The following is a 13,108-nucleotide window of genomic DNA, read 5'->3' as shown; positions in this document are numbered from 1 at the left end:
CTCCAACCCCGCATTTGGTGATGCAACGGAAAATCCGCAAACCAATCAACTACTACCGATTTTACAGTCGTCGTAAGAACGGCGGATATCTAATACCAGAAACGTATGATACATCCGTTGTATTTTGGAGGGGACCGCGTCATTACAAATTGATCTTAACGTTGATGCTCCAGCTTCGTACGCACTGAGGCCCGCACTGAGTTTCGCTATCACGAACGCAACCGTCAATCACACATCATGACTTCTCAATCAGGCTCTGATGGGGGCTTTCGCCAGCACCTCCCCGACTTGAACCAGCCGCGATTCCAGAATATGAAGAAACAGGATGCGTATGAATACGCCGATATTTTCAAGAAAGAGGGCCAGCCGCCTTGGCTTCACGGGTTATACTTACATTGGCGCAATTTATTCCAAGAGCCTTATAAGGGCATCACAAATGATGGTACGTACTCTCTATACCGTGGTTCAAAATCGGTACTGACTTGCCGCAGGCGTGGTTAGAGACGGCTTATTTGAGCTGCAAGACGGTGGCATACCCATAGACACTATCGTCGAGGCCGCAAATAACCTTTGCGTCAACCTGAATCACGATCAAAAGCTCAAGACATGCTATCATATCGACAGCCCAGAATGGCGCTCATGGTCAAACCCAGAGTTTCTCCTCAGCGACAAAGGCATCCGACTCGATGAAATCTCAAACGAGTTGAGATCCAAAGCGCTTAAAGTTCTGGAACTCACGCTCTCACCAGAAGGTTACCAAAAGGCACTCGGAGCCATGCGTGTGAATCATTTCCTAGGTGAACTCGTTGAGACACCTGCCATCATGAACGAATTCTCCTACAATTTTGTTCTCTTCGGTGAGCCGTCAACATCTCGTCCTTGGGGATACTCATTCTATGGGCATCATCTGTGTCTGAATATCTTTCTTTACAAGACTCAGATCGTTGTGTCGCCATGGTTCACTGGCGCTGAGCCGAATCTCATCGATGATGGACCATATAAAGGCACACGAATCCTAGACAGGGAAGAGAGTCTTGGATTGCGTCTGATGCAAAGTCTTTCAGCGGAGAAACAAAAGGCTGCGCAGGTGTATAAGCTTATGAAAGACCCCGCCATGCCCCATGGGCGATGGAATCATGATGATCAACGACATCTATGCGGTGCTTACCGCGATAACAGAATCGTTCCGTACGAAGGAATTCTTGTGTCAGACATGTCAACCGAACAGCAGGATCTCATCCTCGGTATCGCAAATGAATTTTTCCTTTACTTACCCGAAAAAGCGAGACAGCTGCGAGTGGAACAGTTGAAAAAGTGGTTCCACGAGACTTACTGGTGCTGGATCGGAGGTTATGGTGACAGTGATCCATTCTACTATCGGATCCAGAGTCCGGTTATGATATTTGAGTTTGATCATCATTCAGGCGTTTTTCTGAATAACAAGGAGCCTGCCAAGTTCCATATTCATACACTGATGAGGACGCCTAATGGCGGAGATTACGGTATGGCGCTGAGGAAGTTGATACCCGGGATCAAGCAGGAATATCTTTGGGAGGGGTAGTGATTGAAGATGGGGATATCTAAATAGAGACATTGTCAGTATATCACGAGAGTAGTAATATTAAACTTGGCGTTGATCTGAGTGAGCTGAGACCAGGGAGTGTGGCATGACTTTGAGAGGGATATGCTAAGATAAGCAATACGCAGCTCCCGGCATTACTGTCATATCATTATGTGCAGTACAATATACTACCACTATTCAAACTACATAGTTGATATTGGTCGACCTGAAGTGGGTCTATGCAATTGTGGCTAGCTGAGGCTTGTCATCATGCAGTGAGATTCTGAAGCGTCCAAGCGGAAAGCGACCGTATTTGTATTTTATGAATAGGGCTGGATAGCTGTTAGCTGAAAATATAGTTAATGGCCAATTCTGTATGAGCGGCAAGTGGACTGTTGACCTATAGTTCCCTCCTGCAGATATTGGATGGCCTCACTTCTCGTTGAGAACTTTGATGCAACCTTCTTATTCGTGGATCCGACAAGTTTTCATGATCGCCCTCACCGGGATTTTACATGTCCCTACAATGGTATATTGTAGGGGAAGGATCATCATTTTCCAGCTGGACTCTGAAGATATCAATATATCATCCAAACAGATGGGAAAAGGTATAAAGACCAGCTGTTGTCCTCTCTCTGTCGACAAACAAGCACTTCCTCATCACACCAATAACAGCCTACTCAAATCAACCCCCAAGCAGAACCATCAAAATGTCTGACCACATGATCAGCGCTCATGACTTGGAAGGCAAGACCGTGGCGTTTGTCAACTTCGCAACCGGCACCGCTATCGATTTGAAAGATGGTATGATGCTCTCCACACTCTATCCCTATCTCTAACCTAAGGTTTAGGCTTTACAAACCCTCCTGACGGCACCCCCTGTATTGGCTGGCAAGGCCATCTGAATGAGAACCAACAGTGGAAGTGCGTCAAGTATAAGCACGGCTCTGATGATCAGCCCCAGTTCAGACTTCAGAACATCAGAGCTCCTGGGCGTAAGCTACTTTCTCAAAGAGTTATAATGGCTTTATACTGATAGTGAACAGGAGCTATGGATCTATATAACGGAGGTACAGCTGACGGTACTGAAATCGTTGGCTGGCAATATAGCGGTTTTGGAGGGCATCAGCTCTGGTGCATTCGACCTGTTGGATACTTCCCAGCTCATGGGACTATTGTCAAGTAAGTTGATGCCTACAAGAGGAACTGAACGGTATTAATTTGAGCTATAGGATTGAGAATATTCCTGCTGGAACTTTTGTTACCCTCCAGGGTGGCAGCGCTCAGTATGGGTGAGTGGACTTTTACTTGTGAAGGTTGAAAAACATTACTGACGATGTGATCTTTGAAGGACCCGTATCGTTGGACAGCGTGGATCTCTGAAAGATCTCTCAACTGAACAGCTCTGGATCCTTAAGTTGATCTAACGTAGATCAATTACTACTAGGAACTGTCTAAACTGAATCACCTGCATATCAGGTTCATGGTGTTCAGCATTTGAGCACACGGGAAGTTAGTTACGGTGATAGCGACAAGCATGACTGGCTCCGTTCAAGAGTAGTTTGATAGTGAAACAATAAGCTATCGTTGGCTTTTCCCTCCCCCTTTTCCGTCGTGACGATCTCGAATAGCCACTTGAATTAGATTCGGATTTGAACACTTTCTTGAACCTGCCGTCAAACATAAAAGTCGACATGAAGCCCTCTCGACTTCAATTCATCTAGGATCAAACGCTCCATAACGCAACTTCTCGTATACCCCCACCAACTTCTTTTCTTAGGCAGTAAAATCTGTGCAGCACGGTAAAAGTGACACAGCAACAAGAGAATTCTCGAATCTCCGCTACCAATCCAGCGGGCAATAGGTCCAGAACAAAGAACTGGAACCCCAAAGAACAGCTCCTCAATGTCGGTGCTGATAGAAGAAATCATGTCACAGCGCATTGGGCCCGCCACGAGTGATGCGCAGCTCAGAAGAGGAGATACTCGGTGCATGAGGGTTTCGAAGACTGAACGGTCGGACTGGGATGACAGAACGATGGAGGCAGCGGGGTGGTTGGGGAAGGTGAACTTGTCCGTAACATCAGTAATGACTTCTTTGAGATGCGTGAGTGACTGGTTGTGTGTATCCTCATCGCATGATGCTTCAGCCGGAGGAGACCTGGGTGAGTTATGCGGTATCTGATTCTCCATGCCCAGAAGAAGTCGCCAAGCGCACGATGTCGGCTCGTCACTTGCAACTGGGCAACTCTCCCCCTGATACCGAGGATCATCCCAGATCTCCATAAACAAACCAACAAAGCGCTCCGGATCATGGCCCCAAGTAACAAGAGCCTGCTCAATATTAAATCTTGGAGAATGCCTCGCGACGCCAGCGAAAATGCTTCCCTGGTCAATAAAGATGGGCATCGCCCGAAACCAGAGCTCAATTATTCCAGGGGTCAGGAAAAATAATTGGTCTTTCGCAAGGTCCAGTTTATTCTGGCCGTGGAGGAAGTCAAGATCGAACCATGATATGTAGTTGACGAGAAGAGCTGTTCCCATGAGTGCTTCGCAGTTTTGCTTGTTAAATGGACGGGATAAGTTTTTGCGGAATAGTTGCACGGTTTTGGCCATTAGATGCTCTGAAGCGTCTTTGTATTTGGGCTCATTTGGGCAGAGGGAAGTTAGGTGCATTGCCGAAGTGCAGAGTATGGCCGACATGACGAAATCTTCCTATGGTATGTCAGCAATAGTATATAATATTGGAAGGTTTATAGTCTACATGGAAGGCTTGTTGCATAACAATGGGCCAGATCTGGGGAAATGCAAGGGTCGGTCTTGTTTCTTTATCCCAGTGATAGAATAACTCAAGATGCATTAGATTGATCCAAGGAACCGGATCAATAGGCTTTGCCACAGTTGGAAGAGCAACGTGAACATAATGTGGCTGGAAGCACTGCTCATTGCGCTGTAGACAATTCGTGCAGGGCACTCTTTCGTCACACTACCCGCTGTCAATCCAAGCCTCTCATAAAACGTCAAGGGTTCATACCTTGACTTTCCGTCGTTTACAGGCATCACAACCCTTCCGACTCTTCCGATGGGGCCGTTTTTTCCTTGGCTGATCCAACGCTCCAAATGTCTGCAGAGAAGGACTCTGACCACTCGTTCCTGGAACGAGGATCGTATTGGAAAAGCGCGGGGATGACATCGTCTGCGATGTGTTTTGGGAGAACGAAGAGAAGCAAGAGTCTGAGAAGGGGGCATGATTTTACTGCATCTCATTAGGTGGAGGGAGTCAGAGTGGAGTCTCGTTTCCCTGATTGGGAATGCGAAGAGGACTAGACTTGTTTGGGGATGCGAGATAACGACTGGGGAATTGGCGTGTTAAGTGCATGTAAGACTCGGGCTAATAGATGAGGTTATTGTTATGTTTGTAGAAATAATGCCACATCTGTCTCTTTATAAAAGCCTCTCTTCTCATTCTATCTTTAACATGTTACCATCAACCCTTCGTTTCCATCACCCGCCTTAACTCAGCAGGAACATTTCCCGTGATGTCTTCAGTCCCCCCAGGAGGTCTAATCCTCATCACAGGCGCTAATGGCTACATAGCTAGTGTCGCTGTGCAAGACTTTCTTCAGCGCGGCTATCGTGTCCGCGGTACCGTACGCTCCATCGATGCCAATACTTGGATGAAGACGCATTTTGGCCCCAATTTCGAGCTAGTCGAAGTTACCAGCATCTCGACACATGGTGTCTTTGATGAAGCACTCCAAGGCGTAGATGGCGTGGTTCATACCGCTATGAACATGGACATGAACCCACAGAACCAAGCGATCATCGACGACACCATCAACTCGAATCTGTACCTTCTTCAAGCGGCGGCGAAGGTCCCTACCGTGAGGAGTGTTGTCATCACCTCGTCACTAGCTGCGTGCGCTCTTCCGACGACTGGCGAACCATACAAGATCAATGCGAATACCTGGAACATCGATGCAATTGACAAGACATCCGAGCCGTGGGATGGCCAAGGGAATCCGCGATGGCATGGGATCATGCTATATGGAGCTGCCAAAGCACGTAGCGAACAAGCCGCCTTTGCGTGGGTACGCGAGCACAAGCCATCTTTTTCATTCAACACAGTTGTTCCCAACGTCAACTTCGGTATCGCCGTATCGCCCGAGAGCATGAGCTACCGTAGCTCCGCCGCTGTGATCGATGCTGTGGTTAAAGGGTATCCCGATGCGCCGTCTATTCTACCGTCACAGTGGTACGTCGATGTCGAGGATACGGTACTGCTGCACTTGGCTGCGCTGACACTCGACGATGTCAATAACGAGCGACTTCTTGCATTCGGTGGGAGATATTGCTGGACTGTGATTCTCGAGATACTTCATCGGCGGTTTCCGGGCGAGGTTCTGCTCAAGAATGTTAAAGAGTCAGCTGTAGATGCAGGAGAGGTAGACAATGAGAGGAGTGCCAAGGTGTTGAGGCAGATGGGGAAACTAGAGGGGTTCACGAGTTTGGAGGAAACTCTCCTCAAGGCGGTGAAGACCATTCTTGTGAACAGGGAGAAGAATGTGCCCAAGACGCGAATTGACCTGTACTACGATTCATTGGCTAACGCCAAGACCCATTGAGATATCGGCAGAAGAGAGGAATGATCGCCAGCCACAGAAGCATTTAGGACTCTTGAGCACCAGGTTCAAGCTTTGTAACGAGAGAGAATTAATATAAATCATGACTCAAAAAATGGCCAGCTACCAGGCCATGGGTATATGCTGCTTTATGAGAGCCTTTTGCTTGGAACTATTTCGATTCAGGGTAGGTATCGTGAGTGTGCGATGGGGCGGGAACCAGCTTAACTTAAGTCGGAAGGAGGGCATCTACTTATTACTCAATGACAAGAACATAGGCAAATGTTACTATCACTCCATATGACAATGTCTACACCTTAAGAACTTAGTCAATGGAAATGCGAACTGCTCGATATACAAGCCAGCCAGCATTATCTTTGCTTTGGATGCAGTACGCGAACCCTTTCTCTTGATGACATTAACGCTCACTAAGTTCTGCGTGGTGAATATAAGCTCTCAGCCACAGGTCTCAACTGCAAATAACACATCTGCTCACTAACTTCAAGATATTAAGCCTATCACCGTCATTGGAGAGACGACTATCAAAATATCACCAATCAATGATGCTAAACCGATCGGCAGACTACGTTGACATCCCGACAATCTCGCTGCAGTTGGTAGCAATGACACTGATGAGGAAGCTCCATTATCCCGAACCGCGCTCTCGCCACTCGAGACTCTTATGATCAAGATGTAAAACATGCCGCCGGCGGTCCTTTGTGCCCAGAAGATTCGACAGTTACTTGTGACATTGAATAAGGATTGTTGACAGCATGTGGAGAAGTCCGTATCCGTATTTCCCCAGACTTGTCGTCCAACCATTCTACCCCGCACATCTTTCTCAGTCGGCAGCTGTAGTGCGGAGCCGACTCATAAACCCTCCCAGCCTGGCTGATCTGCACGAGCTTTACCCAATTGAGCTAGTTGTTGGATTCACTGAATCGGCTCCGACTCTGCCTTACTCTGTGAGTCTATGTTGTGTTTTATGAGCTAGAAACCTTAATATGCAGATCAACAACAAGACGAATAAACAAGTAATCGATATCGATGCACTGTAGGATTGCCAACGATGCATATTGAGTTGGCTGATCAGATTCAGCAAACATAGACGCAGAGGAGGGCAATTTCGTTTCCAGGGATCCCTGCTCCTTATCACGTAGTATTCACGCGGCATATGCAATGCATCAACCTGACTAGACTGTCCATACCGCCATGTGTCCTCCCTGGCGTTAACTCAAGTTCAAGTTCTGCGTATGCCTAAGCCTTTCCCCGTGGGGAGATGCAACCCCACGGGGATCACTCCGGTGCGTCTAGCTAGATCTCAACCCAAGACCACCACTCAGGCGCCATTGCAACAAGGACCAGCACCGCAGCCGATCATGCATTCGCCACGGTAGGCATAGCGCACCTAGACAACCCCGGTGCCGAAACTGTTGAGCTTCACAGAAGTCCCCCCTCTTGACTCGTCTAGACTTGATGCAGAACGTGGCTTTTCCGTGCCTTCCGTCAAAGAGCCTCCTATTCACAGCTCCAATCGGGAACCGACTACCGTTACCTACAGTTAAGTACATTTCTTCTAGCTAGGTACATGTCCTCCAGCCGGATACATGTCTTCCAGCGGGGTACATGTCTTCCAACCGGGTACATGATTTCCGGAGCAAGGGAGCTTCGACCTAATCTCCAACCCAGCTACCCCAGATTGCAATCGTGGGGGAAATCCTCTTGAGTACATATTCTGGGTCGTGCCATCTTTCTCTTGTTTTTTTCTGGATCTGTCACTCCACTACTTACCCACACATTGCTCCAGTATTATCACCGATCAACATGTCTACATCACCTATCAAGACGTTCACTGAACAGGGCGCTGATCATCTGGAGAGGGCCCATACTACTGGGAGTATCTCGATGTCTCCTGAGTTGTTTGAGCAGTTGTACTTGGCGCCTCATAGCCGAGTCAAGGGGGATTTGCGACAGAAGTTGGGCAACCCGACACCATTGGGTAAGAAGCTGTCCCCTCTGTCGCTTGAATCTTACTGACGCGACGATCAGCTTTGGGAGGCTTCCTTCTCTGTACAACTCCCGCGTCCATGTCGTTGCTTGGATGGGGAGGTGCAGGGGGTTTTGGAGCTGGTGCAAACGTGTAAGTGTGGCTGTCTTCTTCCAACATCTTTGTTCTAATCAGTCTCTAGCGGCGCTTACTTTTGGCTCGGCGGTCTTCTTCTCCTCCTAGGCGGCATCGGCGAATGGGTTTGTCACCCCTCGAACGAATACTACAAAAACAATCTTCTAACAAGTATATGACAACAGATTCTAGGCAATACCTTTCCATCGGTCGTGTTTGGCATCTTCGGCGGCTTCTGGTTCACCTTTGGTTCAACCATTGTTCCAGGATATAATGCTTATGGTCTTTACTCCAAGACTGGTACTACTGCAGATGGCCTTAAGGAAGGCGAGTTCTACGCGACCTTCTCGTTCTTTCTGATCTCGATGGCCATTCTATGTGCCATCTTCGCCATCGCCAGTATCCGGACGAATGTGGTGTTGTTTACTATCCTGGTCATTCTGGTTCCTTGCTGTAAGCTCCCAACACTCCTAGCGAAAGACTATCACTAATGGCTTCCACTACAGTCTCCTGCCTTTCCGCCTCCTTCTTTGCTGTTGCCAACGGCGAATCCGATAAAGCCCTTACATACCAACACGCTGGTGCTGCGATCCTTTTTGTTGTCTCACTTCTGGGCTGGTATATCTTCTTGAGCCATATTCTCCTGTCGGTTGACTTCCCTTATACTCTCCCACTTGGTGATCTCTCTTCTAGAATCCCTGGTGCCACCAAGATCAAGAAGGACATTGACTCCGAGGAGGAGAAGGTATAAGTTTTAGTTGGTATACAGATAGTACAGTGGCTGTATCGCGGCTCTTTGACTAGGTCAAATTTGTATACAGGGAGTTACATCCTTGGCCAAGACGGAAGGGACAAAATGGGTAGAGATATTAGGTTAACGCAAACAACAATGACAGAACTGCTGGGATGATTTTGTAATGAACAGTAGTTAAGGCTAAAGCTTGCTTTTTATTCTGTTTAATACTGCAACTGCTTGAGAACCTCAACAGTATGTTACATGACGGTCGCAACGTCTCAGCCAGCGCACTCAAAGTCCCTGCCTCATGACTCAGTCCAATGCTCCGAGTGTCGATATGCAAGCCATAAACTCTGAAAGGATATAGAATACTTAAAGACAGTTGCACTGTACTGTCACATTCATCCTAAGTGCCGTCCACGGACAAACGGTATCAGTTCTGACAGTTCGTTTGCGTGATCCACCCCCATCCCATTCCCCGCAAGACTGGGGTACGCCCAGTCCACTAAACCAACCACGAACCAATAGCACCAACACCAATTGCAGAGGCTTTCACTAACGATGTCGTTGACTCGTAAACGGGTTAGCGCCGTGCGGGGAAAGAGGGCAGGTCGGTGGAACGGCCCTGAATATCTATGGGCCAGTTTCTCTCATCTTGTTTCTTTCCTCTATTCTTTCTCCACTGACACTCACCTTATACCTTGATCTAATCTGTTGGTATCTCAGCCTTGTTAGACCCTCTTTTATTATCCTGGTAGTAAGCGTCTGTTCTCAGAGGCATAGACACGTCATGTCGGAACCGAAGGTTAGGAGGCAAAACCACTCTTGCGACCATTGCAGGAAGTCTAAGAAGGCCTGCGATGGGTATATTCGCAATGAGAAGGCGGCAGTTTCACCTGATGCAACGTCACCCACCTCTGGGTCGCAAATATGTAAGTTCTAGCCATGCATGCTACCCACCATGATAAATCAGGCCGTTAACCATGACTCTTCATCAGATGGAGGATCGGAACCAGGACTCAAGTCCTGCTCCTACTGCATCAGAACAAAGAAGGTATGCAGCTTGAACCCACAGTGGGGAAAGACTCGATCAAGGTCTCGAGTCAGTGAAACAGGTTCGAGCATCACCAGCACCTCCAACGACAGTTCCCAGAGCAAGAGAAAGAGAAATGAGTCTCCCGCCACCACTACTGCCCCTTCACTCAACGCAAAGTACTGCGACATCACCGCAGCGAATATGCTGCAGATGCTGCAAAATTCTGCACCTGGCCAAGGTCTATCCTGGAACAATCCCTTCGTCAACACAAACGTCCCTTCCTTCCTATCCATGGACCCAACTCTCGATGCTCAGAGCCTTGCGATGAGCTTCTCAAGCCCAGAGAGTGCTTCACAGACTGTCGCACAGGACGTTCTTGATGACGCACTCCCAGAACTTACAAAGCAGACTTCACATGCAGCAACCGACACCATCGACAACTCGACAACCTATTCTGGCTCACAAGACTTTGACATCAATAATCTCTGGGACTTGGACTTCTCGGACATCAACTCCGCGCCTCTAGACACGCTATCATCAACAGAATCTCCAGCAAATGGACAAAACGCCGTTCAGATAAAGCGAAGAGCCCGTCTACCCTCCAATGACTGGTCTGGATATCCCAACTTCTCACCCTCGCCATTCACTAGCGACTCTATCATCATGCAGACCTCCAATCGATATATGATCACCGAGAGTCTTCTTCAGATATATCATGACGTTCTGGAGAATAACCTTGCTTGCTGGCTAGCTGAGGAGAATTGCCCGTACAAGCTGCAAGTTGTCACGCGGGCTACTCCAGCGCCTGAACCCAACTCCGATGCGCCCCCAGGGCCGTCCCGTCAGAACCCGAACCTTCCTCCTGAATGGGGCGCTGCTTGGTCAAATAGGATGTATCGTCGCGTCGTGGAACTAGATCGAGCTGCTCAATCAGCGAGGTTGATCAACCTCACGCGGTCTGAGAGTCAAGCGGCGTCACGAGTATTAGACCTCGTCATTATGGCTTTCACAACACAATGGGCCCAAGGCAACCGCCGACAAGAAAGATTCTCAATGTCAACGAGCGACTTTGCCACGGAAGCAGACGACTTAGCTGATGCTCTGAATCAAGAGTTTGAAGAGAGTTTACAGCAATCGGTATGGGAGCAAGCAAAGAGAGCACTACAAGATGTTGTTGACGTTGAGTCATATCGTGTCATCTACGCTGAACTCATCTTTGGTCTTACGCAAAAGCCTTGGGCTAGCGATGACTACCAACAGAAGTCCTTTGGATCCAAGACGACGAAAAGTGGCAAAGGCATTAAAGAGAACGCGATGCCAGAGATTATTGAGATCATGTCGCAGGAGGGACCTCATATATACCTTGAGCGGGCAACGAGGAAGATTCACGCACTCAAGTTCAGGTTTGAAGCTAGTGAATCTGGCTTCATGGAGACGAGTAAAAAGCACGCCCTTCGAAGATTGACAGAGGAGAATAGACGCACCATTGGGCTGCTTTACTGGCTTGCTGTCATGTTTGATACAGTCTCTTCATCAATGAATGAACGGCCAGTCGCACTAGCTGATGAGGATTGCCAGCATGAAGATGCAGACCAAATACTCGCAGACAGTATGAGAGCTGCTCAGAAGAGCCGAAGAGGAAGTCAACGATGGGAAATGGAATTGTTCATCCAAGATGATGCGACGAAACCAACAGTCGGAACAAGGTGGCCCTGCTCATATGACGATGCGATGCAAATGGTTGCCAAGTCAGCACCCGTCAAGATATTAATCTATCGTCATCTATCATATCTTCAAAATGCTTTGCGAAAACGAGAGTGTCCCCAAGCAATCGAGGAGATCATCCAACAGACGACTTTACTATACCGATACTGGAACATGACGCATGGGGCCTTCTTCCGGGATCTGATACGACACTACGATACAGTTCCACCACGGATTAGAAGCTGGTTCTTCTGCATCGCAGTACCATGGCATCTCGGCGCATTGATGCTCGCCGACGTACTGGAGTTCATAGACAAGAACGGCTACGGCCTCGATCAAGCCCGTCAAAAGCGACTTAGCGGTAATGTCGCAGCACGCATCCGAAAGGCCAGCGCCATCGAACTCGCCGACTTGGCACAAGTAACAACACCAAGATTGTTCCAAGAAGCCGGTATAAACGCAGCACAGCTCCCAGATTATCACTTCGCCGTTAGCGAGGGACCACTGTTGACAGAACCTTGGACTGTTATCCTTATCAGAGGATTTACGAAAGCGTGTTTGTTTCATTTGGACATGGCGGATGACTTTCAGCAGCATGAGGGGGATCTGTTGGGGCATGATAGTGAGGATTTTCAGGATAGTTTGAGACGGGCGGAGTATTGTATTAGAGCGCTTTGGTGTCTGGGGAAGAAATCGGAGATGTCGAGGAATATTACTAAGGTGTTGGTTGGGGCTTTGCAGGAGCTGCAGATATGATTGTTTATGCATTGTTTGTTAGGATAGTACGTACAGCGATCATATTACTATGTTCTGTGTATTGCCAGAAAGCCTTTGTGAATTAATTAAGGTATGGCGTATAAGTCTCAATTGAGTAGTAATAGCAGAAAAGTTAGGATTTTGGATACAACATTTACATTTGTATGGGTATTACAGTATTAATTTAGTCAGCTTTTCAGGTAGCATATTTTCACGTCCTGATTCAGAGCCTCAATTCTTCTGTCACGCCAGGATGCTGACCTCTAGAACTACTAGAGTTAGTACTAGAATAGATGTGACAAGTCGTGTTCGGAGCGGCTGAATAATGTGTTGTGCCAACGAAGGACAAGCCCCAAGGCAAACTTAGGTGAGGTAGTCCATCTGATTGGTAGTAATTGGTTGAAACATCCCGGGATATGCATGAGCTGAGGACTGGGTTGTTACACAGGCGGTTATACAAGCTCACCTACAGGTGATATCGCCCCACAGCAGCCCGACAGTGAGAAGTCTGATCATCTATAAAGGCTGCTCGACAACCACTCACACCAGGGGCTACATTGACCTCTTCATCT

General features: G+C 48.0%; 6 protein-coding genes across 6 annotated transcripts; 5 read left to right on the top strand and 1 right to left on the bottom strand.

Annotated features, from left to right (window-relative positions):
- Window positions 1–237: 237 nt before the first annotated feature.
- BKA55DRAFT_596156 (uncharacterized protein) lies at window positions 238–1,561 on the top strand (the record flags this gene model as incomplete). Its single annotated transcript, XM_046195906.1, has 2 exons — window positions 238–442; window positions 492–1,561. 2 exons carry the CDS (start codon window positions 238–240, stop codon window positions 1,559–1,561), a joined length of 1,275 nt encoding a protein of 424 aa, XP_046046264.1.
- Window positions 1,562–2,283: 722 nt separating this feature from the next.
- BKA55DRAFT_518385 (ricin B lectin domain-containing protein) lies at window positions 2,284–2,988 on the top strand (the record flags this gene model as incomplete). Its single annotated transcript, XM_046188266.1, has 5 exons — window positions 2,284–2,365; window positions 2,413–2,556; window positions 2,608–2,743; window positions 2,794–2,853; window positions 2,913–2,988. The coding sequence occupies 5 exons, from the start codon at window positions 2,284–2,286 to the stop codon at window positions 2,986–2,988; spliced, it is 498 nt and encodes a 165-aa protein (XP_046046263.1).
- A 16-nt stretch (window positions 2,989–3,004) lies between these two features.
- On the bottom strand, window positions 3,005–4,820 carry BKA55DRAFT_575705 (uncharacterized protein). Its single transcript, XM_046193406.1, has 3 exons — window positions 4,595–4,820; window positions 4,325–4,546; window positions 3,005–4,275 (listed from the first exon to the last, which is right to left on the bottom strand). The coding sequence occupies exons 1-3, from the start codon at window positions 4,751–4,753 to the stop codon at window positions 3,238–3,240; spliced, it is 1,419 nt and encodes a 472-aa protein (XP_046046262.1). The 5' UTR covers window positions 4,754–4,820; the 3' UTR covers window positions 3,005–3,237.
- A 193-nt stretch (window positions 4,821–5,013) lies between these two features.
- Window positions 5,014–6,378, top strand: BKA55DRAFT_575704 (uncharacterized protein). The gene has a single exon (XM_046193405.1). The coding sequence runs from the start codon at window positions 5,100–5,102 to the stop codon at window positions 6,183–6,185; it is 1,086 nt and encodes a 361-aa protein (XP_046046261.1). The 5' UTR covers window positions 5,014–5,099; the 3' UTR covers window positions 6,186–6,378.
- A 1,344-nt stretch (window positions 6,379–7,722) lies between these two features.
- Window positions 7,723–9,282, top strand: BKA55DRAFT_648829 (GPR1/FUN34/yaaH family-domain-containing protein). Its single transcript, XM_046197258.1, has 5 exons — window positions 7,723–8,181; window positions 8,232–8,322; window positions 8,372–8,429; window positions 8,490–8,757; window positions 8,811–9,282. Exons 1-5 carry the CDS (start codon window positions 8,007–8,009, stop codon window positions 9,053–9,055), a joined length of 837 nt encoding a protein of 278 aa, XP_046046260.1. The 5' UTR covers window positions 7,723–8,006; the 3' UTR covers window positions 9,056–9,282.
- A 398-nt stretch (window positions 9,283–9,680) lies between these two features.
- On the top strand, window positions 9,681–12,976 carry BKA55DRAFT_619977 (uncharacterized protein). Its single transcript, XM_046196754.1, has 2 exons — window positions 9,681–9,972; window positions 10,039–12,976. Exons 1-2 carry the CDS (start codon window positions 9,831–9,833, stop codon window positions 12,534–12,536), a joined length of 2,640 nt encoding a protein of 879 aa, XP_046046259.1. The 5' UTR covers window positions 9,681–9,830; the 3' UTR covers window positions 12,537–12,976.
- The last annotated feature ends 132 nt before the right edge of the window (window positions 12,977–13,108 follow it).

Source organism: Fusarium redolens, assembly GCF_020744475.1.
Source record: "Fusarium redolens strain MPI-CAGE-AT-0023 chromosome Unknown BKA55scaffold_13, whole genome shotgun sequence".
In the NCBI taxonomy this organism is placed as follows: Eukaryota; Fungi; Ascomycota; class Sordariomycetes; order Hypocreales; family Nectriaceae; genus Fusarium; species Fusarium redolens.
The sequence above is the reverse complement of the archived record's forward strand: the minus strand, read 5'-3'. Positions and strand labels throughout refer to the sequence as shown.